Source organism: Misgurnus anguillicaudatus, chromosome 25, assembly GCF_027580225.2.
Source record: "Misgurnus anguillicaudatus chromosome 25, ASM2758022v2, whole genome shotgun sequence".
Taxonomy (NCBI): Eukaryota; Metazoa; Chordata; class Actinopteri; order Cypriniformes; family Cobitidae; genus Misgurnus; species Misgurnus anguillicaudatus.
Window position 1 is genome coordinate 28,213,534 of NC_073361.2, and position 22,527 is coordinate 28,236,060.

A 22,527-nucleotide genomic window follows, 5' to 3' on the forward strand; every position below is an offset into this window, starting at 1 on the left:
TTTAGTGGAAGTGGATCTGGCAATTCCATTTTCCATTTGACCATCAGTAAAGCCCAGGGTGAAGATGCAGGAGAATATTACTGCTTCGGTGACCACGGCGGTCATAGATACACACAGTGATAAAGAGTCGTGCAAAAACCTCTGACATTCAGACTGCACACGGAGGTGCCGATAGCCTGTAAATAAGGATGTGAAACACATTAAAGACACACTACATGCACATCAGAGGGTAAGCAGATACTTTTTCTGTTTATTGTACTTTTTAAAACTGTTTAAGGATGCACCTTATGGAGTTAAAAACAAAAAATGTTGATGAGTTAATTCTGCAAAATACATTGTCATATTAGAGAATTGTTTTACGTCTAAAAACTAAACACATTATGACAACCCCATTCACATTTAATATGAGACTTTACAAAAGTACAAATTAAAGGTGCAGTGTGTAATTTTTAGAAGGATCTTTTGATAGAAATGCAAAATAATATATAAAATTATATTATCCTTGGTGTATAAAAACCTTTCATAATGAACCGTTATGTGTTTATTACCTTGGAATGAGATGTTTTTGTCTGCATGCGCCGAGGGTCCCCTTACATGGAAGCTGCCATTTTGGGCCGCCATGTTTCTACAGAAGCCCTTAACGGACAAACTATTTTTACTAAGTTGTCTCCGATGATGACATGTTTGTCCGGTGGCGACTACCGTAGCTTTTCTATGTGTTTCAAAAGTGAGGAGTGAGCAGTGGACTGAGCCGTTGGATGCAATTCGCAACCTCACCACAAGATGCCGCTAAAATTTACACACTGCACCTTTAAGTTCAAATTAAAAGAAACAATATTTTATAAGTTAGATTAATAGCATCTCAGCACTTGACTGGGCTGGCAATGCTCTTTATTATAGCACTTGCCATTTTTTTGTTTTGTGTCTTATCACTGTGACCTTCGATTTAGGGACTTCAAACATAAATGTACTGTTTGATTTTTTATAAAGCTGCTTTGAAACAATACAATTGGCTTATATATACAAGTAAATGTGACTTACTTGACAGATGGCACAAGTACAAGAATCATAGACAAACTACATGTTATTTTATTATTACATTTATTTATATTCATAATAATTAAAATCTCCATTACAAAGAATGTACGTGTTTGACACTGAACAGAAAAGTCCAACCAAAAGTTTGTAGTCAAAGAGGTCATTTGTCCTATTGGTTAGCTGGCTGACTAACCAGGATCAACCTACGTGTGGTTTTGTATAAAATGCATCAACTTATTTTTAAGAGACACCAGCAGGCAGTACATTCCTCTATATACAACATTTAAAACACTTTGAATGCATATTAAGACATTCTTGTAGTAGCTGATAGTAGTGCACAAATAAAGTCATTGCAGACAAAAACTACAGTCGGTTTCTGTTAATTGGCTGAAATCACATTGGTTATCATACATTTAGCATTGTAGGAAAACAAACATGCTAAAAAACATCATAACTAGTCATAATGTTACCATATTTTATTAATGTATGCTCTTTCAGGCCCATAACACACTTTGTGTAAAACCTTGAGCTTAAGTGCTTCCAACTACGCATGTTGCGTTCCTATTAAATGGCACAGGCATTTAAATCCCCCTCGTTACGAGTATCGAGGTGCCACTGATAATGCCAAAAATGCCGGCTAACAGATCTTAAACTTGCAAGGGAATCCGTGGCATCCATAAGCAGCTGCGGTCGAGATGCACGGGAATGCCAACGAATAGCTTTCCACGTGTGGCTCAACTCATTATTGAATGAGTCAATTCAACTTTTGCATTCGAACCAGCTAAAAAATAACGAACACCCGGTACAGACGAAGTAAATCTTTCGCCCTTTCAAGTTTGTAAATGCCACGGTGACGCGACAATGCAGCTTAAGTACAACAGGACTGCATGCTTACAATGCATACGTGCGTCGATTATGTTTTTAGCTTTAACATAACATTTAAGTAGAACTATGTTATACAGAAGATCCGGTTGAAAGTGTGCACATCGGACACTTCCTAAAGCACACGATTCTCTTTAGAAGAGATTTCGGAAAAGTTGTGTAGTGGCAAACTTGGCACCCGGTGGCATTGTGGGATGGTTCCTACAGGGACACCTGGAATTCCTAGACAAGGAGTTTTTAGATGGGCATTTCTGGGGCGTCTAACCTGGTCTGTCATCGGTATTCAACCGCAGGTTCATTTCCCTACCGGCTACGCATAACAAACTAGATCTTTCTTTTTTTTAATGTCCCTCTATTACTCGGCCTCCCTCTCGGTTCCACTGGCATGTAAATATCTATTTTCATGATAGCAGTCTGCTGTTTTTCATATTGTTGTTATGGCACTTGCTGACCCACGATGGTGGCTCAAGGCATCCTCCAGGAACGTCACAATCTTGTCACCGTCATCCTGTGGAAATTGATGGTAGCATGTAAGCAACAAGTCTTTAATATTTGTGAAAAGTAAGCAGGCCTTCAAGGCTATTTTATTCTTGTTAAAACAGACGATGATGAGTTATTAATAAATTAGTCATGATAAAAATGTATTAGATAATATGTAAAGATGTATGTAAAGATGTATCTTTCCATGAGTCCACTATGTTAGCACTTACAAAATATCTGGGTCATTTACTGAATCGCTGCCATTTCTGTCCCCAGGTCATTATATGTATAAAAATGCAAGAAAACTAACTCTAAAATACATTTTATTATTAAGCAAATTGTCCTGCATGTTAATCTACTAACACCAAATTTAAACTAAATATTTTAAAACATTAATAAAACTACACAGAACAGCATTTTTTTTATCTGTCCCTGCTCTCTATCTCTATACTTTACGTTTAAATATAAAGCAAATTATTCTTTAGATATCTTTAATTTTTTCCATTTTTGTGTGGGTTCATATCCCTTCTTTGCTTTAAATATTTTTTACCATTGAAAATTCATAATATTTTAGATAAATGCACATTTTCCTGTTACCCAACACGTTACCCCCTCTAAAAATTTAGGAATAAAAAAAGTCACATTTTCAAAAGAAAGTGACATCAAATGGATCTTCTGACGTCACTTTTCTCATTTTCTTTTCTGTATATTTTATGATATTGTTGTTATTGGATATATAGGGACATTCCACTTTTTTGAAAATATGCTCCCCTAGTTTTTAACATTTGATTTCTACTGTTTTGGAATCCATTCAGCCAATCTCCAAGTCTGGCGCTAGCACTTTTAGCATAGCTTAGCATAATCCATTGAATCTGATAAGACCATTAGCATCGGCTAAAAAATAACCAAAACGTGTTTTGATATTTTTCCTATGTAAAACTTGACTCTTCTGTAGTTACATTGTGTTATAAGACCGACGGAAAATTTTCTAGGCAGATATGGCTAGGACCTATACTCTCATTCTGGCATAATAATCAGTAACTTTGCTGATGTAACATTGCTGCAGCAGGCGTAGTGATATTACGCACTGCCCGAAAATAGTCCCCTTGGTTAGGTTACTTTCAATAGCAGGGGACTATTTTCGGGCAGTGCGTGATGCTACCGGTCTAATCAGATTCAATGGATTATGCTAAGCTATGCTAAAAGTGCTAGCGCCAGACCCGGTGATCAGCTGAATGGATTTCAAAATGGAAAGATTCAAATGTTTAACTCTAGGGGAGCTGAAAAATTAGCATATTTTCAAAAAAAGTGGAATGTCTCTTTAAAATAAAACATTTTGGTAAATCACTAAGTGTCTTTATGCTATTAGCACATATTTACTGCGGCTATATTTCATGTGCAGCAGTGGCGGCCGGTGACTTCTTTTTTTGAGGGCGCATGATGCGAAGTTTGTCACAACATGTATGTAGCTTGTCGTGTGTGGTTCGTAATTTCAAAATATGTGTTCTGCGCTTTGAGAGATCCTATCACGTGTCTTGTCAAAATAAGTGCCTGCTGCAGATGCGTCTAAGAGACGCTCGCGTTTGCCAGATCCTCGCATAATCTCATGCTTAATCAGAGTTTACTGTTAAAAGGAGTGTCTAGCGTGTATTTTGGGAACGTGAGCGTCTCTTTTATCATAAATGATTTTGACGCGTGTGCAGCAGGCACTTATTTTGACAAACACGTGATGCACACAGGATCTCTTGACATGCAGGACACATATTTTGGAAAAGGGAACCACACGCGTGACGATCCGAACACTTACTTTGAATTTGCGCATCATCGGATGAGCATTCACGAGCCGCCATTGATGTACAGTATTTGCTAAATCTATGCTAAAAACTCAGTCCTGTTACTTTCAGTCATGTTTTCAAAAAGCCTCCATCCTCCATTAAGAAACCATGTTAAAAAATCAACTACTTACCCGATATTGACCGATACTCATTTTGAAAAGTAAAACATGTGCGTTATTACTGTAGATTTAGAGTAAAAAAAAGAAAAAAAATCAACGAATTACAACATGCAAATGGCACCGATTCGGTGGAATGACCCATATAATGTTACCTATCTAACAGTCATTTAGGTTCAAAAATCATTTGTTGCTTAATTGGAAACAGCTTAAAAAACATTGCAATAAATAAATGGTTTTGAATAAGAACATTTGGCTGTCCTCTGTGTGCACAAGTGCATTTTCTTATGTATTATTTATGTCCCCTTCAAAAATTGCACTTGAGAATTGTTTTGTTTATTGCCCCCCAACTTTTAGATTAGCTTTACATCCGTGCTTGGAGTTCCTGTGAGTTTTAATGTTTATGAGATGACACTGTAGTTGCTTTAATACAGTATATTAATCACATTTAACAAGTGTAATGAAAATCTGCAGGTATATGCAGTACACCTCAATGCAGATAAACATCAAATTAAAAGTGATACTGTAGTTTGCCCAAAAAAGGAAAACTCTTTCATCATTTACTCACCTTTGTGTCATTCAAACTTGTATGACTTATTTTGTGATCCACAGAAGAGTCATATAAAGGTATTGGGAAAATAATTGTTGGCAGAAGTTTTATTTTTAAGTAAACTATCTCTTTATTGAGGGCGAAAGTAAAATGTCAGCTAAGATGGCGTTATCTTTTTTGTCTTACCTCACTGATGAAGGCATGATGGATAAGTTCATTCACCAAATCTCTTGAACTGTCAGCTGAAATAACCACAAACACTAACATTATTGAGGGTTTAAGTGCAAATTATAATTTGTTATTTAAAGCCACAATATGTAAGATTTTCACCTCTAGAGGTCGCTATTACACAATAACAAAGCATTATGAAGCTGTTATGAAGGAGAGTGGAATGATGGCAGATGTTGTTTTCAGCATCCAGAGACGTATGCAATTCGCTAATCATGTTCATGGATGAGGTGATGAATTAATATTTTTTATTATTTACAAACGAAAACTGAGGATAGCGCGGATTTTAAGTCACTAAAAAGGTGACAATAACAAGGGAGCCAAAGGACGAGCCATTATTTAAAACATGAATTTCACTGGATTAACAAATCCTTGGGATCTTTTGGGATAATGTAAGTGCAGAACTGCATTAAATATATCACACTGTGCAAATATCTTACATATTGTGGCTTTAAACCCAGTCTACCAAGCTTAAACTGCCGATATGAAAGGTTGTAAAATATATTAGGGTGATGCTTTTCTTACTTGGCATAATATCACAGCTGAGCTGGCGATGAAGTTTATCTTCTAACTTCAAGAACAGGGTGAGCTATAAAAGCACAGGATAGCATGCAAGACATCAGTCTCCATTAAAATACAAGTATACGGCAAAGATCATGAACTCATTAAAGGCCCTTGTTTCGATTTTTAGCGGCATCTAGAGGTGAGACTGTGAACTGCAACCAACGGCTCAGTCCACAGCTTACCCCTCCCTTTCGAAACGCAAAGAGAAGCAACGGTAGCACAATGCATGTTTAAATTGAGTCTTTCTGAATTAATAATGTGCATTAAACGCTAACCATCTTCACAGCATGTTTGAAGCTGGCTAACTCACGTGTATCTTAGTTGTATCTTCATTGGACTCCAGGTTACAATGCATCTGAACCACCTAGAACACATAGTTTAATCAATTAGATTTATGCATTATGCAGATGCTTTAATGTTTTTTATCAGTATATGTGTTCTATGGGAATCAAACACACAACCTTTGCACTGCTGATGTAATGCCCTACCAACTGAGCCAGATTAATAATAAATAAACAGAAGTAAAGGACACACCTTCCTGGTCTCCGCCTCTTGAGGTTCAGGTGTTGGGGTCTTCACCGTCTCCATATGTTCTTGGGACATGGAGAGGGCACGAGGTACGGGATGCGGTCGCGTGGATGCAAAGTTCATCAGCGGGTAAATGCCATTCCTGATGGATAAACCAAATGGATTGAACTTCTTATTGTCATTTTTGTAATAAAACTATGCAAAATTGGGCATACAAATGAGGAATGAGAAATGCAATACTGACTTCACATCCTCCAGAAACTTGTCAAGCTCGAGAGGAGAAACATTTGAGTACCTGCAGGACAAAAGAGATGTCAGAAGAATAGTTTTAATGAAGAAGTTCATAATGAAGTTTTAAGGCATTTGTGCAAAGTGAAACGGGAAAGTGTCTTATTGAGAAGGCAGCTATATTCTATATTTAGTTTCATAAGCACATATTGTATGTTCTTCAGCAGTATATTTTAAAAACTGACCATAAAGCGTTAATTCACGCAAGAATTACCATTTTGTCAAGTCAGTCTCTAATGTGTATGCGTTAACAGTGGCATCGTGCATCAGCCATAGACATATACACGGATCAAAACCTTTCATAAAGGTTGTCTTAACATTTTGAAAAATAGCTTTAATGATATTACATAGATATACATAGATGCCCCCATTAACAGCCCACATCTATGGAGTGGTCGAATGAGACATCTATATATGTATATGTCTATGGCTGATGCACAACACCAGTGTTTAATGCATGAGCTGCTTTATGAGCACAAAAAGTCTTCCAATCACTTCACGAAACGAAGATTGAACCGCTGTAGTCACATGGTATATTTTAACTATGTCTTTTTAACGTTGTAGGTTAAAGGGATAGTTCACCCAAAAATGAAAATTCTCTTGTTGTTACAAATCTGTATAAATTTCTTTGTTCTGATGTACACAAATGAATATATTTTGAGGAATGTTCGTAATCAAACAGTTGAGTATTCTTTTTTCCTACTATGGAAGTGAATGTGGCTCACGAACGGTTGGTTACATTCCTCAAAATATCTTCATTCCTTTTCATCAAAACAGAGAAATTATACATATTTGTAACAACATGGGAGGTTAATGATGACAAAATTTTGGGGTGAACTTTTCCTTTAAGAAAAAGAGACTCACTTGAGCTGAAAACGGGGACGATCGTTGTGAATGATCTCTGCCAGGACGCCATTAGGATCAAATGCTTTGGTCTTCTCTTCAACACAGTTCTCTGGAAGCATGTCTGAAAAAACCAAGAGATGTTTTTTGTGGTTTAAAATAAATTTTACATATAATTATATATAACATAATTTTAAAACACAAATTAAGAGTAATTTAAATGTTGATGAACCAGAAATTAAAAATATGAGATTATTATGATTGGACAGGAGGGATGCTGTGCCGACCTATATGATAATATGATGTTGATAAACTTTTTCATGATGTTTCATTAATATATAACAAAATGACATCTATAATCATTACATTCATTTCATATTGACTATAAAGAATAAAAGAATAGAAAAAACACAAAGTAATGCTTGGTACAGGGGGCGCGGCTTAACAAATAAACAATATAACCCATCTACTGAATAATTTGTTTATGCATTGGTTTGTTAAGATAATTGTATTTTTCAATGCAAAAAAATGAATATGTTCACTGAAGAGACTTACACTGATTATTGATTAGGCAGTGAGCGGCCAACAGCTTCAGGGAATGCACCTCAAATAGCACGCGGTGAAACAGCAGGTCATGCGCTGTTGGGCGGAGCCTGGGATTGTGACGCAGACAGGACTGAGTGAACTCCTGTCAATCATGAGAAATCACACAACAGCAAGATTCGGTTACAATATGTGACCACTTCGACCTCGGCGCGGAGTAACATGATCTTTCCTAACTATGCGTTCACACCAGACGCGGAAGAGGCGGCAAGCGCAAGTGATTTACATGTGAAGTCAATGCAAAGACGCGAATAGACATCCTCCGGCGCGATAGGTGTGAATGGCGCACCGCGAATGGCGCATTCAGCACAAATTGAGCATTGCCGCGGGAAACATGCAAGTTGAAAAATCTGAACTTTGGCGGATATTTAAACCAATCAGGAGCTTACTCTAGTAGTGACGTGATTACAGGAAGCGAGCGGAGTCGCAGAAGCCCCTCCCATAATGCAAATTTCCGCGTGAATGTTTCGACGACTAATTTCAAGGGTGTGAATGAAGTGAGTAAACTCAAAATGTTCAAGTGCATTTTTGACGGCTCTACCACATCTGGTGTGAACGCACAGCAACTACTCCCCCTCTCGCTCAATCTTTCATCAATATTACTGCGCCCGACACCAAAGTGCTGCAAACTAAGTGCTCTTCCGCCATACAATATAGTTCTCATGTTTTATTTTGCGCCACCATACTAACTTGTAACTACTCATGTAACAGTCTTTAAATAGGGAAAACATGGTAGTGTTTGGTGGCTTCTTTATTCATCCATGTTTGGATCCTAAGGAATGAATGGGCTAAGCTAAATGCTAACACATTCACAACACGCTGTACAAAGATTAAGTGCACACACTGAATAAAGATAGGGATGTATTAATTTGTCTAAGTTGAGGTAAGAACATAGTAAAATATTGAAAAACTGTGGTGTTTTCCTTTAATATCCTAATGATTTTTGGCACAAAAAACCCAAACTACTACTTATGATAATGCAAATAGATATTTCTTTGTATCAAATGTGTTAAGCAAGTGTACCTGGGTGATTCTCACGAAACCATTGAAACACCACGGCACTAATGATTTTAGCTTTAAAATGTGTAATATAGTAACATTAAAAAGCATCAGAATTAAGACAATACTGTGTTCTACCTTGCACAATGTGTGATTTCAACATAAGAATTTATAATTGGAAATTTTATCTCATTTTCTGCTGAAATTCTCATTACCGCAATGTGTCCGGCTGTGTTTGAACATGCGTTCTGTTGTAATTTAATCAAATTAACACAAAAATATTAAGAAAAAATAAATAAATAGATGTTTTGCTAGACTACTTTAGATGACAGAAAAAATATTTACTGAATATTAATGTATAATAATAATGAAGAAAAATTAGGAAAATTATGTGTCCATGCCTGATGTTCTCATCCTCCGCAACACTTTTTGAGAACAGTTTAAGCACACATACAGAATTTTAATAAAGTTTGATTTTGAGTGACCAAGCACATGGACCAGTTACTTCAAGATGGCTACCAGGTAAGATCATTTTTTTACAGTTAATTTGAAATATTGTCTTGTCAGAATGCTTACACGACATTTTGATTATCATTACCGCAACAGATGCTTATTAAATGTTAATTTTATTAATAGAAGCATAATACTTTGATTTTATATGCATGTGCAGAATCTCCAAATTATGTTCTTTCAGGTTTGTCATGTCATTTTGAAAATGTTGATGTTTTCTGACCGTTGCGGTAATGAGATTTTTTAGGACTAATTTTTTTATTATTTTACAAAAAGTGTTAAATGATAAGTAAAAGTTTTTAAATTAATGTTCCCATTTACTCCAGACTTTGTTTTTCAATGTCTGGTTGGAAAAAAGTAAATTTAAGCAATTTTTACATTTTCATGCTTGACATTTTTAAAACCAAGTTTTCGTGAGAATCACCCACCTAACTAGTAGAGCATTGTGTTACCAATGCAAAGGTAATGGGTTCGAAGACATATGGAAACTTTTCACCCATTTTATCATAAGCCAGATAAAAAAAATGAAATCTTTTATGCAACTATGAACTTTTTACAATGCAATGAACTTTAAAGCAAGTCTGTGCACATACTCTCATGAGCGGATCTTCTAATGATTGTCCAGCATTTGTTATGGCCTCCTTAGACACAACAGAATCCCCATTGGCTTGGATCTCCAACACAGCCATCTGGAGACATAAATCTCTTTAAATATCATTGCGTGAGATACAGCACTCATTTCACTGCAATAAAGAGCTGTGTGATATGCCATATATACGAGTGCTCTCACCTCTAATGCACAAATCCCAAAGGAGAAGATGTCAATGGCATAGTCATCCTCACATGCTGAGAAGAAATAATATATACAAGATAAATATACAGTATTGTGCAAAAGATAAATTTACAAATCTACATTGATATAAGCACCATTATAAAACATTTGAACTAAATTTATCTGAATATTTTATACTGACACACCTAAAAACTCATAAAAACTATTTTTAGGGGAAGGAATCTAATTTGCTAAGATGTTTGGCCAGCCCAGGACTGTAAATAAACTAATACAGACCAAGTCAAAGTGTGCAAGAGTAACCAAACAAAACGCTCATACTCACAGCCATACTCTGGAGGAAAGAAGTGCAGGTTTTTCTTATCAACCCTTTGTTGGTGAATCTCGCCATGGACGCCTCCTTCTGGAAACACTGGGTAAAAACCCATCAAAAAGTGGGTGACAACTCATCTATACATTCTCCTATACATGCACATGCAAAACTCTAAATTCAATATATTCACTGAGATGTTTAAATGGCTCTTACCATTCACAAAGAGTCGATGCCAAACTATAGGGATAGACAGATATCATACAGTACATCATACAGTACATCCATATGCAATCAGCCTCTCCTCCAGGTTATTATTACATCATTTTAGTGTGTGCTTTGAACAGTAGTCAAAAGATTTGGTAACACTGTACAATAAGGTTGTATTTGTTCACAAAAGTTATTACACGGCTCGTTAGAATGCTTGATTGTGATTGGCCAGTCGTGACATTTGCAGGTTTGTTATTCCCAGATAACAAACTCTTAAAACTAATAACTGCTTCAAATCTTTTTGAAAGGTAAAGTTTAATATTACACATAACATTAAATATAAATATGTCTTTTAATAACATGTATGACATTATATTTATAAATGATTAAACCAAATAGGGTGATTCTCGCGAAATTAGACTTATGAGGTGTCATGAAACATTTTGAAATGCTATACAAATAAAAAACATACAGTTACAAACATCTATTCATGTACTATTTTGCACATGATTTCAAATGACATCATACAAACCAATTTTGTTGTTTTTTCCATATTTAAGGGGAACATTTTTATTACCGCAACGTGTCCATGACTTGATTTGGGTTCTTTGACATGGAAATATTTATCATTAAAAAATCTAAAAAATAAAAAGCTTCAAGGCATGTTATACTATAAACATTTACAGTAAAGAAACATGTGGTATTTGGTGATTATTGGTAAATGTAGAGACAATAATAAGGAATATAAATGTGTCCAAGACCATTTTCTCATCCTCCGCAATAATTTTCAATCATTGTTTAAGCCTTCAAGGTACTAACATTTACAAAAAAAGATTTGTTGGAAAATACATTATTGACTGTGACACTCAAGATGGCTACCAGGTAAGCAGTTCTTATTTTTTTCTCTCCAGATAAAAGTAAAAAGTTCTCATTACCGAAACATGAGTTTGTAAATGCATATTATTTAATGTAATATCATGTTGCGGTAATGATAATTTTTGATAATGATCATCTAAAAAATTTGAATAATTCTATAGGAAATATTTTTTAAATCCTGTAAAAATAATGGTTATAGTAAGTTCAGACTTTAATCTTATATGTGCAAAAAAATGGCTTCAGGGGCTTTTTAAAAATTCTGATGTTGGACACCTTCTAAATCTGGATTTCGTGAGAATCACCCAATAGCATGTTCATGACATTTGGTCTTATCTTATAACCAAAAGTAAGTGGGTTTTCCTTGCGGAAGGTCTGCATTCGTTACAAATTAGCAAATAAAAATATTTCAAATCAATATTTAACTCATTCCCTGCCAGCCATTTTTTGAAAAGTTGCCCACCAGCATTTTTGGTGATTTAGTGATTTTCATAAAAGTTTCACCAAATGCCTTCCAGGAAAATTTTCTTCTAAAAATATATAAACATACAAATATATCAAATGAAAGAACAGATTCTCCGCTTTCAAACAAGCAATAAACAAACACACAAAACGGGAAAAAAACGTTCATTCCATTTATATTTTTTTCTCTGCTTATAGACGGTTTCATTGGAGGCACATGCGCTGACGCGATACACGTCTGGATCTGGAATTAACTTCGGGTTTCTGTTTGTTTAATGGTCTGACTAGTTGCTAAACTGATCTCTTGAACAAATACTTCATCGAAAATAACAAATGTTTTGGTTTCCTAGGTAATCTATGTGTAGTTTTTTTTTGCTTGTTATATAAATAAACTACGTTTAAAGAACTTTGTTGTTATTTATTCTTAGCGGAGTTTACCGGAAATTACGTGCGGACCACGACAGCCGTTTGTTTATGTTGTTACTGCTGAAACCGTCTATGAACTCTTAAATGTGGGTATTTTTCTTTAAAAAAAATTTTTAGCAAAAAGCTGAAATAATTGAATTTTTAAAGGAATTTTGTTAGAGATCAGATTCAGAACGATTATCAAAGCATTAGTAAATAATTTTTAGCTTCAGTTTTTTGAATATAAATTGAGTAAGTCATTTAGTTGATAATCGCGGTATTACAGATTAACATAAAACCTCATCATGAACATCTTTTTTATGCAAATGTTTTCTCTTAACTGACAAGATAACTCGTCAATGGCAGGGGTAAATTAGCCGTGTAACAAGCGGGATAATGTACAGGCAGCAGGTTGTTATCAAGAAATAACCCCTTTAATGTAATATGTCGGGTCCTGATCACACTGTTGGGGCTGATTTCTGCGATAACAACATGCAAATAAAATAAAAACAACAAAATACATTATCCCTTACCTATTAAATGCTGAAAACCTATATTACTCATTGTTAATTCAATACATTTACTAATGTTAACAAATACAACCTTACAAAAATTATATAATGCATTACATTTTAATACTTTTTAAATATTTAAAATGTTGCCCCAAATGCATTTGAACATTAAAGCCTCACTTAAAAATAAATAATAAATAAAATATCAAAGCAGGTAAATAACAAGTGAATCGGCTGTTCGGTTCAAAATCTGATTTAATAATATGTGTAAATCATGTGATTTCAATTTAACAATATGAGTGAACTTGCATAGAGAAACATACCTGATCCGATTTTAATGAGGCCGTTGTGCTGAATGAAGATGGTGTCACATGTGAGGTTGCCATGAATTATTGGAGGATCACAGGAGTGAAGATAGCTGATAGAGCGAACGATTATCAATATAATCTCTGTGTGCTTATTCATACTTGTTTAAAGAAATCTAGTGTGTTAAAGATGATGTCACCTGAGAGCAGAGAGAATCTGTGTGCACCAACGTTTCCAGGCCTGAAATACAAATGCGCAGAAATATCATGAAACTGCATCACGTTTACACAGTTCACAAAAGTTGAAAAAAGTTGAGTTATAGGTCAACCTTAACATTCATAGTCTTGTGGTTTTTCTTGGTCTTCTTCAGAAACTGCTTGAGGCTGCCAGATGACATGTATTCTGTGATGAACACTACCTGTATACACAAGTAAAAACATACTCTTTACTGAAAACTAGTACTAGTAATGTTGCGATTTGATTAATCTTTAATTCAAGTGTGGCCAACAGCTAATGAAGGTGTTTCAGTGTTGTGTTTTTTTCCTGCGCTATGTATAGTGAAAAGTTGTTTAAAAATAATGTAAAAATAATAAAACAGTACTACTAGCTGCATGTGCGACTTTGATTTACCCGTGCATGGTTGTCCCCGATGTCTAGCCAGTATTTGTGAAATTTGACAATGTTGGGGTGGTCCACCTGCATGAGGTTCTCAAACATCTCCTTCATTTTTTCCTAAATAAATTCACACAAAAAATACATACACAAGAATATTTGACTAAAACACGCTCATGGACTACAGAAATATATTCAGACATGAGAACATCCTCACCTCTACTGACTTGAAGATCTTCTTGTCCTGGAAGAGAACTTCATTCCACACCACCTCCACGCCTTCCTCAGTGTCCATGGCAAGAGATGCGCTCTCCACACCGGGAACATTTCCCTGACTCACCTGCAGGGGGAGACAAACAAACACTTTCAGTAAACACTCAGCTCATTACACAATACACATTGCATTTGTTTTTATAGAAGTAACCTAACAATACATTACAAGGTAAAGCTCATTTTCCATTAAAAACATATATAAACATATAGACACAAAATGAATTAGCTCCAAGTCCAAAGGTGAATAAGCATTTGGTTTAATCAATTTGAAATATTTGAAATAATCTCATATATGTTGCTATATGCTTGTAGCACAGTGATGTTAGGTTTAGGGGTGGAGTTTCATTAATGTTTTAGGGAGAGAGAGAGAGAGAAAGAGAGAGAGAGAGAGAGAGAGGTTAATAGCTACTTGTAAAATCAATATGTCCTTATTCTTTTATTTATTTATTTATTTATTGTATATCTTTGTTTACACTTTATTTTTAATCTTGTTTTTTTAGATTTATGTACCATAATATATATTCCTTGTAATTTTGCACTACATACACCTTACATTTATCTTTTAATTGCACTATTCGTATGCAGATACGTAGATAGATAGGTATAGGTAGGTAGACAGATAGATAGGCAGATAGACAGACAGATAGAGAGACATACAGACAGATGGTTTGGTAGATGGACAGACAGACATACAGACAGATAGTAAGGTAGACAGACAGACAGAGAGACATACAGACAGATAGTTAGGTAGACAGACAAGCAGGCAGACAGATAGATAGACAGACAGACATACAGTCATATAGTTAGGTAGGTAGACAGACAGACAGACAGACAGATAACAAGGTATACAGACAGACAGATACAAACAGGTAGACAGGCAAGCAAACAGACAGACAGACAGACAGACAGACAGACAGACAGATAGATACAAACAGGCAGACAGACAGACAGACAGACATAAAGACAGACAGATAGGCAGACATACAGACATAAAGTAAAGTAGACAGACAGGCAGACAGGCAGACAGACAGATAGGCAGACATACAGACATAAAGTAAAGTAGACAGACAGACAGACAGGTATGCAGATTGATAGACAGACATACAGACATATAGTTAGGTAGACAGATAAACAGACAGTTAGGCAGACAGAGAGACAGACAGACAGACAGATAGACATACAGACAGATAGTAAGGTAGACAGACATACAGATAGATAGATAGACAGACAGACAGACAGACAGACAGACAGAAAGTAAGGTACACAGACAGACATACAGATAGATACAAACAAACAGGTAGGTATGTAGGTAGGTAGACAGATAGATAGTCAAATAGACAGACAGATAGAGAGACATACAGACAGTTTGGTAGATAGACAGACAGACATACAGACAGATAGTAAGGTAGACAGACAGACATATAGAGAGACATACAGACAGAAAGTTAGGTAGACAGAAAGACAGGCAGGCAGGCAGGCAGGCAGACAGACAGACAGACAGACAGACATACAGTCATGTAGTTAAGTAGACAGGCCGACAGATATGCAGATTGATAGACAGACATACAGACATAGTTAGGTAGAGAGACAAACAGACAGACAGACAGAGAGATAGACAGAGAGATAGACAGACAGATAGACAGACAGACAGACAGACAGAAAGACAGACAGACATAATACAGACAGACAGACAGACAGACAGACAAACAGCAGAGGCAGACAGACAGATAATTAGGTATACAGACAGACAGATAGATAGACAGAGAGATAGACAGACAGATAGACAGACAGACAGCAAAGGCAGACAGACAGATAATTAGGTATACAGACAGACAGATAGATAGACAGAGAGATAGACAGACAGATAGACAGACAGACAGACAGACACAATACAGACAGACAGACATACAGACAGACAGACAAACAGCAGAGGCAGACAGACAGACAGTTAGGTAGACAGATAGACAGACACAAACAGGTAGACAGACAGCTAGACAGGCAGGCAGGCAGACAGACAGACAGACAGACAGACAGACAGACAGACAGACAGACAGACAGATAGACATACACTCATATAGTTAAGTAGACAGACCGACAGATATGCAGATTGATAGACAGAGAGATAGACAGACAGACAGAGGCAGACAGACATAATACAGACAGACAGACAGAGAGATAGACAGACAGAGGCAGACAGACATAATACAGACAGACAGACATACAGACAAACAGCAGAGGCAGACAGACAGACAGACAGACAGATAGTTAGGTAGACAGACAGACAGACAGATAGTAAGGTACACAGACAGACAGATACAAAAAGGTAGACAGACAGGCAGGCAGACAGACATAAAGACAGATAGTTAGGTAGACAGACAGACAGACAGACAGATATGCAGATTGATAGACAGACATATAGACATATAGTAAAGTAGACAGACAGGTAGACAGACAGAAATGTCTATATGACATCTGCCAGGAAACATCTCAATCTAATATAAGCTCAGTGGTTGAATTAAATATGCAGAAAGCCAAAATAAGGTCCCCTATATTAGAGGTTTTACAGTAACAGTAGCCCTCTTGGTTGTGCTCAGTGCTAAGTGGGCTGTTTCTAAATATATAATGAAAATAAACATAATGCCTATTACACAACCATATCAACACGGCTAGTTATCTTAACAGAGTTTATGTGGATCATTTCAGGATAAGATTTTAATTAGTTAATGTTGAATGTGTTTATAATGTGTTGTATCGAAACACATAACCATTGCATTTAAATAAACCTATGCTGGGTTGTTTTAACCCATGCCTGGGTCAATTATGGACATTTTCTAGGTGAATTTAAACCAGAGGCTAGGCTTGTCCATATTTTACACAACCATTGGTTAACAACCCAGCATTTTTTTATAGTGACCTAAATCATTTATATAAGATTTGAATACAAAAAAGATGCTTTGTTTTCAGTGATAAGCTGTTTACGGCTGTGAGGAACCACGTAATCGTCTGACACATCAGAAGCTTTGAATCACGATCTGGGAATACAGCCCAGACCTGAAATATATCATCCTCACACACTAAATAAAAATACATACATGCTTTCAAAATGTGTTAGCTAAAAAGGATGCGTTTCCCAAAAGCAACTATGGTCGCAAGTTCTGTCATTACCAATACAGTTCAGCTTATAGTTCGCTTAACGATGCATCATTACCCAGAACGATGGCATCACTACAAACAAGCATACAGGAAGAAGCTGCTTCAACAGTACATGTTGTGTATTTCACAGCTCAAATATGTTTCTTAAGTATTAAAAGGTGCATTGGGTTCAGCCGGCTGATCCTCTAACTTCATGAAAGGGAAACACCAGTCGGAATGCCAGTCTGAGCCCTGATTTGTATGGATTACCCACAATCCTTTGCTCTTACATAAGAACACTGAATGTTAAACAGTTAAATAAATATTATTGGAAAGGCACATATAAGCATCGAATTTAACGATCAGCAATTATTCAGCAGAATAATAACAATTAGGTACAAACTGAAAATCAGCCTGTAGGCAAGCAGCTTTAAATGCATGAAAATCTATTCTGCTATTCTTCAGTATAAAAGTTAAACTAAAGCTATAATTATATCTGTCCTCTTAAACTACTTTAACACATAAACCCACACAAATCTATTCTTATAGTTACAAAGCATTGTCTTTAATTTCTCAGTAAAGCATTAACAATTATTCACGTGTCAGGTTAATTGTAAAAATGGCTTACATTCACATGCATTTAACTTGTGGTTCATTAAAGCAGTATTTGTGTTCCCTGCGGATCGAACCCACAAACCTTTGCGCTGCTAACGCAATGCTCTGCCGAACTTTATACAAAGACAAGCTATTAATGTTTCAACCCATGTTTGGGTAAAATATGAACCAACGGGTTGGGTTTGTCTATATTACACTTAGCTATGTTTTGAAACAACCCAGCGTGTTTTAAGAGAGCGACTATGTCTAACTTTAAAGGCTGACGAATAAAAAGGCAAAAAATCTCCTGCAGGCCACTATCTGACTGCAGGACTTTATTAAGAGCTTTGTGGATGAGTAATATTGTCCTCACTTGTCTAGACACTGAGGTCAAAGTCTATCCTCTTTCAACCAGAAAACAGCCCCAGCGTGAGCTCTCAACCAAAACACCCAGGAGGCTTGAATCAGGACCATGGGTGACCTGGATTTAAGACCAAACTGCCATCAGACAGTGGGAAAAAATCTAACAAATGTATTTACTTCATGCATCATTTGCTATTATAATACAGTTCTGTGCAAAAGTCTTAAAGGAATAGTTCACCCCCCCCCAAAAAAAATGTCTAAAATGTCTTAATAGGTTTTGTAATGTTGGGTCACTCGTGAATATGTGTGGCCCATAGTTTATAAGTCTTGAAATATAAAAGTTTCCTTACAATAACCTATAGCTTCACCTTGTAAGACATTTAATAACCGCACATTTAAAATGGGGCACTATCCAATGCCATTATAAAGCTGAAAAGAGCCAAGAAACTATTTAATATAACTCTGACTGTGTTTGACTGAAAGAAAGTCATATACACCTAATATTAGGGTGAGTAAAATACATAGGCAGAGTTTGGGGGTGCAAGGGGGGCACTGCCCCCCCAGTCCATAGTCTGACCTATTAATATGAAATAGAATTGTGAAAATCCATATTTTATTTGTCTAATCTTAATATTTTAATGGGTAGACTTAGAAATGTATAGCTAAAATAGTTTTAATTTATTTAAACTATATTTGAAAACCATGAAGCCTCAATCTCTTGCTAATCTTAAAGGAACACGCCAACTTTTTGAGAATTTAGCTTATTCACCGTATCCCTCAGAGTTAGATAAGTCCATACTAGGGATGTAACGATTAATCGTGCAAATGCGTGTTTTTTCAATGAATGAATCACGGTGAAATGCCGCCACATCCAAAAGCCAGAGGGCGCTCTCGTACAGAAACTCCAATTGTGCCACAGAAGAAGTAGCATTAAAGGAGCATTTCACCCGTAGAAACATTAATATTTATTGAAAGTGCGTCATATTTGTAGTCAAAATGTAACATACATTTAGAATTTGGTGCCTATCTGACCGAGAAAATGGGTGTTTGTAGTCTCACCTCCTCAACAAAGATATTGGACTTCCTTCTTTCAATGATGCAAAATTATGATTTTAACATCATTGAAAGAAGGAAGTGCAACACTGTATTTCTCCTGTCTCAGCGGCAACTGAGGAAATGATGCACGACCATTCAAAAACATGACTTGGGTTCTAACTATCCAAAATTTAATGCAAATGGGCGAAGTGTCCCTTTAAAAACGCTATTCTAGGAAATGTCGCGAAGAATATTTATATTTTTGTATTTATATGTTGTGATTTGTATAGTCACAGCGTGTACAAATAAGGTCAAAATCACGGAACATAAATAGGTAAATATTAGCGTTATTTTGTCACTTATTGGGAGCAGTATGCTAGCTGGAGCCATTTACTTCCAGTCTTTGTGCTAAGCTAGGCTAGCGGGGGGTGTGTCAGACAGAGTAACGCGCGGAGATGAAAAAGGTATGTATTGACTTATCTAACTCAGAGGGATACGACAAATAAGCTAAATTCCCAAAAAGTTGGCGTGTTCCTTTAAATAAGCATGTAGTAGTACCCTTGTTTGCTGGTAGGTACGCTCCCAAGCACAAATGCAAAACTCTGTCTAAAAATATGGGCTAATTTTCATTTTTCAATTTTCATGCTGTTATACCCTTGCTATATTTTTTGGCATTTATTAACCATTATTAATCAATTAATCAAACAAACCATCAAATATAGATAAAATGCTAAATGCTCTCTCATGTGTAAGTCGCTTTAGAAGTGTGTACTAAATAAATAAATGTAAATACTAATCTCTAAACAGGTGTTTTCCTAGGTGAACGATTGTGAAAAGTCTTTATAAGCAAATAATTCAGCAAAAGGTGCCCACTGATCACCTCTCCTACTTATATTATATTGGAAATTAACAATATAGACTTGTTAACAGATTATTTCAACAACAACAAATCATCTGTTCACACTATGAACGAGAAGTCATAAACCTCTCAGCACAACTGATTGCTCCAGTGACTTTCAAGGTCATTGTGTCCAGTGTTGTTCAGGACCGAATTTAGCAAGTAACACCAGGTTCTGTAATAGATCAACTTTTCAGAAAGGGTAGCTTAAAACATCAGACGTGTAGCTTCAGTAGCAAACATTTGCAAAAATCTTCTTGCTCTTGCAGAGAAAATCAACTCAGCTCGCGTGTGTTTTCTCAGTTGGTAAGGTGTCAAAAGTAAATTTGGAACTGCGCCTATGCAAGCATGTGCACATAAAAATATCCTAAAACGAGTCCATAATACTACACGAAAAGCACATGAGATTTCTTACATCAGATCATCCTACATATCAGATTAGTGTTCAATGTTTTCATGCATATCCGTTTTTCCAAAGCGACTTGCAAGATATACATTTTTTATCAGCATGTGTGTTCCCTTGGTTCAACCCCATGACCTGTGCTGCTATCACAATGCCTTAGCTATATGAGCTATATACACTGTTGTAAAAAAAATTGGTCAAAATATGAACCCCAAGGTACAGCTGCAGTGACAGCGGGAATATATTTTGAGCATTTTGTCTGACAGTGTTCAGTCACTGATGTGTATTGACATTTTTAGGTCTTTAACACCAGTATGGAAGGAAATCAATATTAATAATCCTGGAATTTGGATAAAGTATTGAATAGCTTTCAATGGAAACATTATCTAAGTCTCAAAGGTCAGTCTGTAAGATTTAGATTCAACACCAGCAGCCCTACTTTCATTCATGTTTGGTAAAACATTTACTAGTTTCCCTTTTAGTAAAACGCTCAACCTGCATCCAAGTTCGAATGGGATTGTGTCCTATCTCTGTTAAAGTACTCAAATGTCCATACTTTTCCATGACAAAAACAGTACATACTTTAGGGCATAGTCGGTGAATTGGGATGCAGGCTTAGTACATTGCATGGTCTGATTGGTTTGTTTCTATAACAGCTATATCTGTGTAGCTCAGTGGTATAGCATTGCGTGGGTTCAAACCCAGTGAACCGATATCCTAATAAAATGTATAGGCCTACCTTGTAATGCACTGGAGGTCACATTGGATTAAAGCGTCTGCCAAATAAATAAATGTTATATAAATGTAATATGGGCTATTTGGGATTATCACAAGGAATTACACCTAATCCACTATCAAATTAGAGGATTACAGGATACATAACCAAAACACTGCTAAAGCAAATACTGTACTGCAATTTGGCCTGTATGTTAGGCTATATATTGGATGCCATCTCTTGACTTTTTGTAATATGTAAGGTTTAATAAATTGATTTTGATGATTAAATTGCGGCTCTTATATAATGTTTACATTAATATTATATCTTTTAAAGGCCATTTTCATGTAAGATGGAAAGCATGTCTAGTTTAATATGATAGCTGTTATCAGTGTTGGGGTAACACATTAGTAACACGCATTACGTAATAATATTACTTTTTTGAAGTAATGAGTAAAGTAATGCATTACTTTATAAATATACACATTAATATGTGAGTTACTTGTTTAATAAGTAATCCAAGTTACTTTCCAGTTTAATTAATTCAATTTTAAAAATAAAATAATGTACTAAATTAAACTGAACATATTAACGTAGAATAACGCACTCTGTGCTCCTGAGCAGGAACAGTTTGAGTCTGAAACGGAGATTTCAGGGCCAGAGCTTGACATTTTTGTTATCATAAAAGCACCTGCAAGGCCTGAAAGAGATCAGACCCAACACTGGCTGTTATTTAACATATAATATGAGTATGAAAAAGTATATACCATTTATTAGTTTATAATCTATTTATGAGGACAATCAAATTTTAGATAATACTATGGGCCTTATCATACACTGTAAAAAAATTACTCTGGAGGGTGTTAAATTTAACCCATGAAAATTAGTTATAATCTAAGTATATAAGCTACCAAGTAAAATAAAAAATTATGGGTATATTCTACCTTCACTATCCAATTTTTAACAGTAATAACTGCAATACTAAAAAAATAAGTAACATATACCCCAAAATATTGGCCTTAGCACCGCAAAGTGCGCATGAATCAACATCCAGGCGGGACTCGAGTCACCATTTTTCATATCATTTCGGCGGGAGAACTGCGGTTTGTTGACAGGTATTTTTTTTTTAACTTGTTGATATCATCATGAATGGAAATGTTAAGTTGTTTA

General features: G+C 35.8%; 1 protein-coding gene across 5 annotated transcripts in view; it reads right to left on the reverse strand.

Moving 5' to 3' along the window:
- Positions 1-1,082: 1,082 nt before the first annotated feature.
- The window catches only part of nrbp2b (nuclear receptor binding protein 2b), a 34,516-nt gene continuing 13,071 nt past the window's right edge, over positions 1,083-22,527 (reverse strand). The window contains exons 2-18 of one of the 5 annotated variants that reach the window (XM_073864176.1): positions 14,162-14,284; positions 13,963-14,064; positions 13,667-13,750; positions 13,532-13,572; positions 13,350-13,444; positions 10,781-10,804; positions 10,580-10,666; positions 10,255-10,310; positions 10,058-10,153; positions 7,908-8,040; positions 7,374-7,476; positions 6,466-6,516; positions 6,228-6,363; positions 6,004-6,057; positions 5,655-5,718; positions 5,088-5,161; positions 1,083-2,428 (exon numbers count right to left, since the gene is read on the reverse strand). In XM_073864176.1, the coding sequence (XP_073720277.1) occupies positions 2,345-2,428; positions 5,088-5,161; positions 5,655-5,718; positions 6,004-6,057; positions 6,228-6,363; positions 6,466-6,516; positions 7,374-7,476; positions 7,908-8,040; positions 10,058-10,153; positions 10,255-10,310; positions 10,580-10,666; positions 10,781-10,804; positions 13,350-13,444; positions 13,532-13,572; positions 13,667-13,750; positions 13,963-14,064; positions 14,162-14,284 (1,407 nt within the window). In that variant the 3' untranslated portion in view covers positions 1,083-2,344. Of the gene's footprint in view, positions 2,429-5,087; positions 5,162-5,654; positions 5,719-6,003; positions 6,058-6,227; positions 6,364-6,465; positions 6,517-7,373; positions 7,477-7,907; positions 8,041-10,057; positions 10,154-10,254; positions 10,311-10,579; positions 10,667-10,780; positions 10,805-13,349; positions 13,445-13,531; positions 13,573-13,660; positions 13,751-13,962; positions 14,065-14,161; positions 14,285-22,527 lie in introns of all 5 variants that reach the window. The other 4 variants (XM_073864177.1, XM_073864175.1, XM_055182317.2 and 1 more) reach the window with 4 other exon arrangements.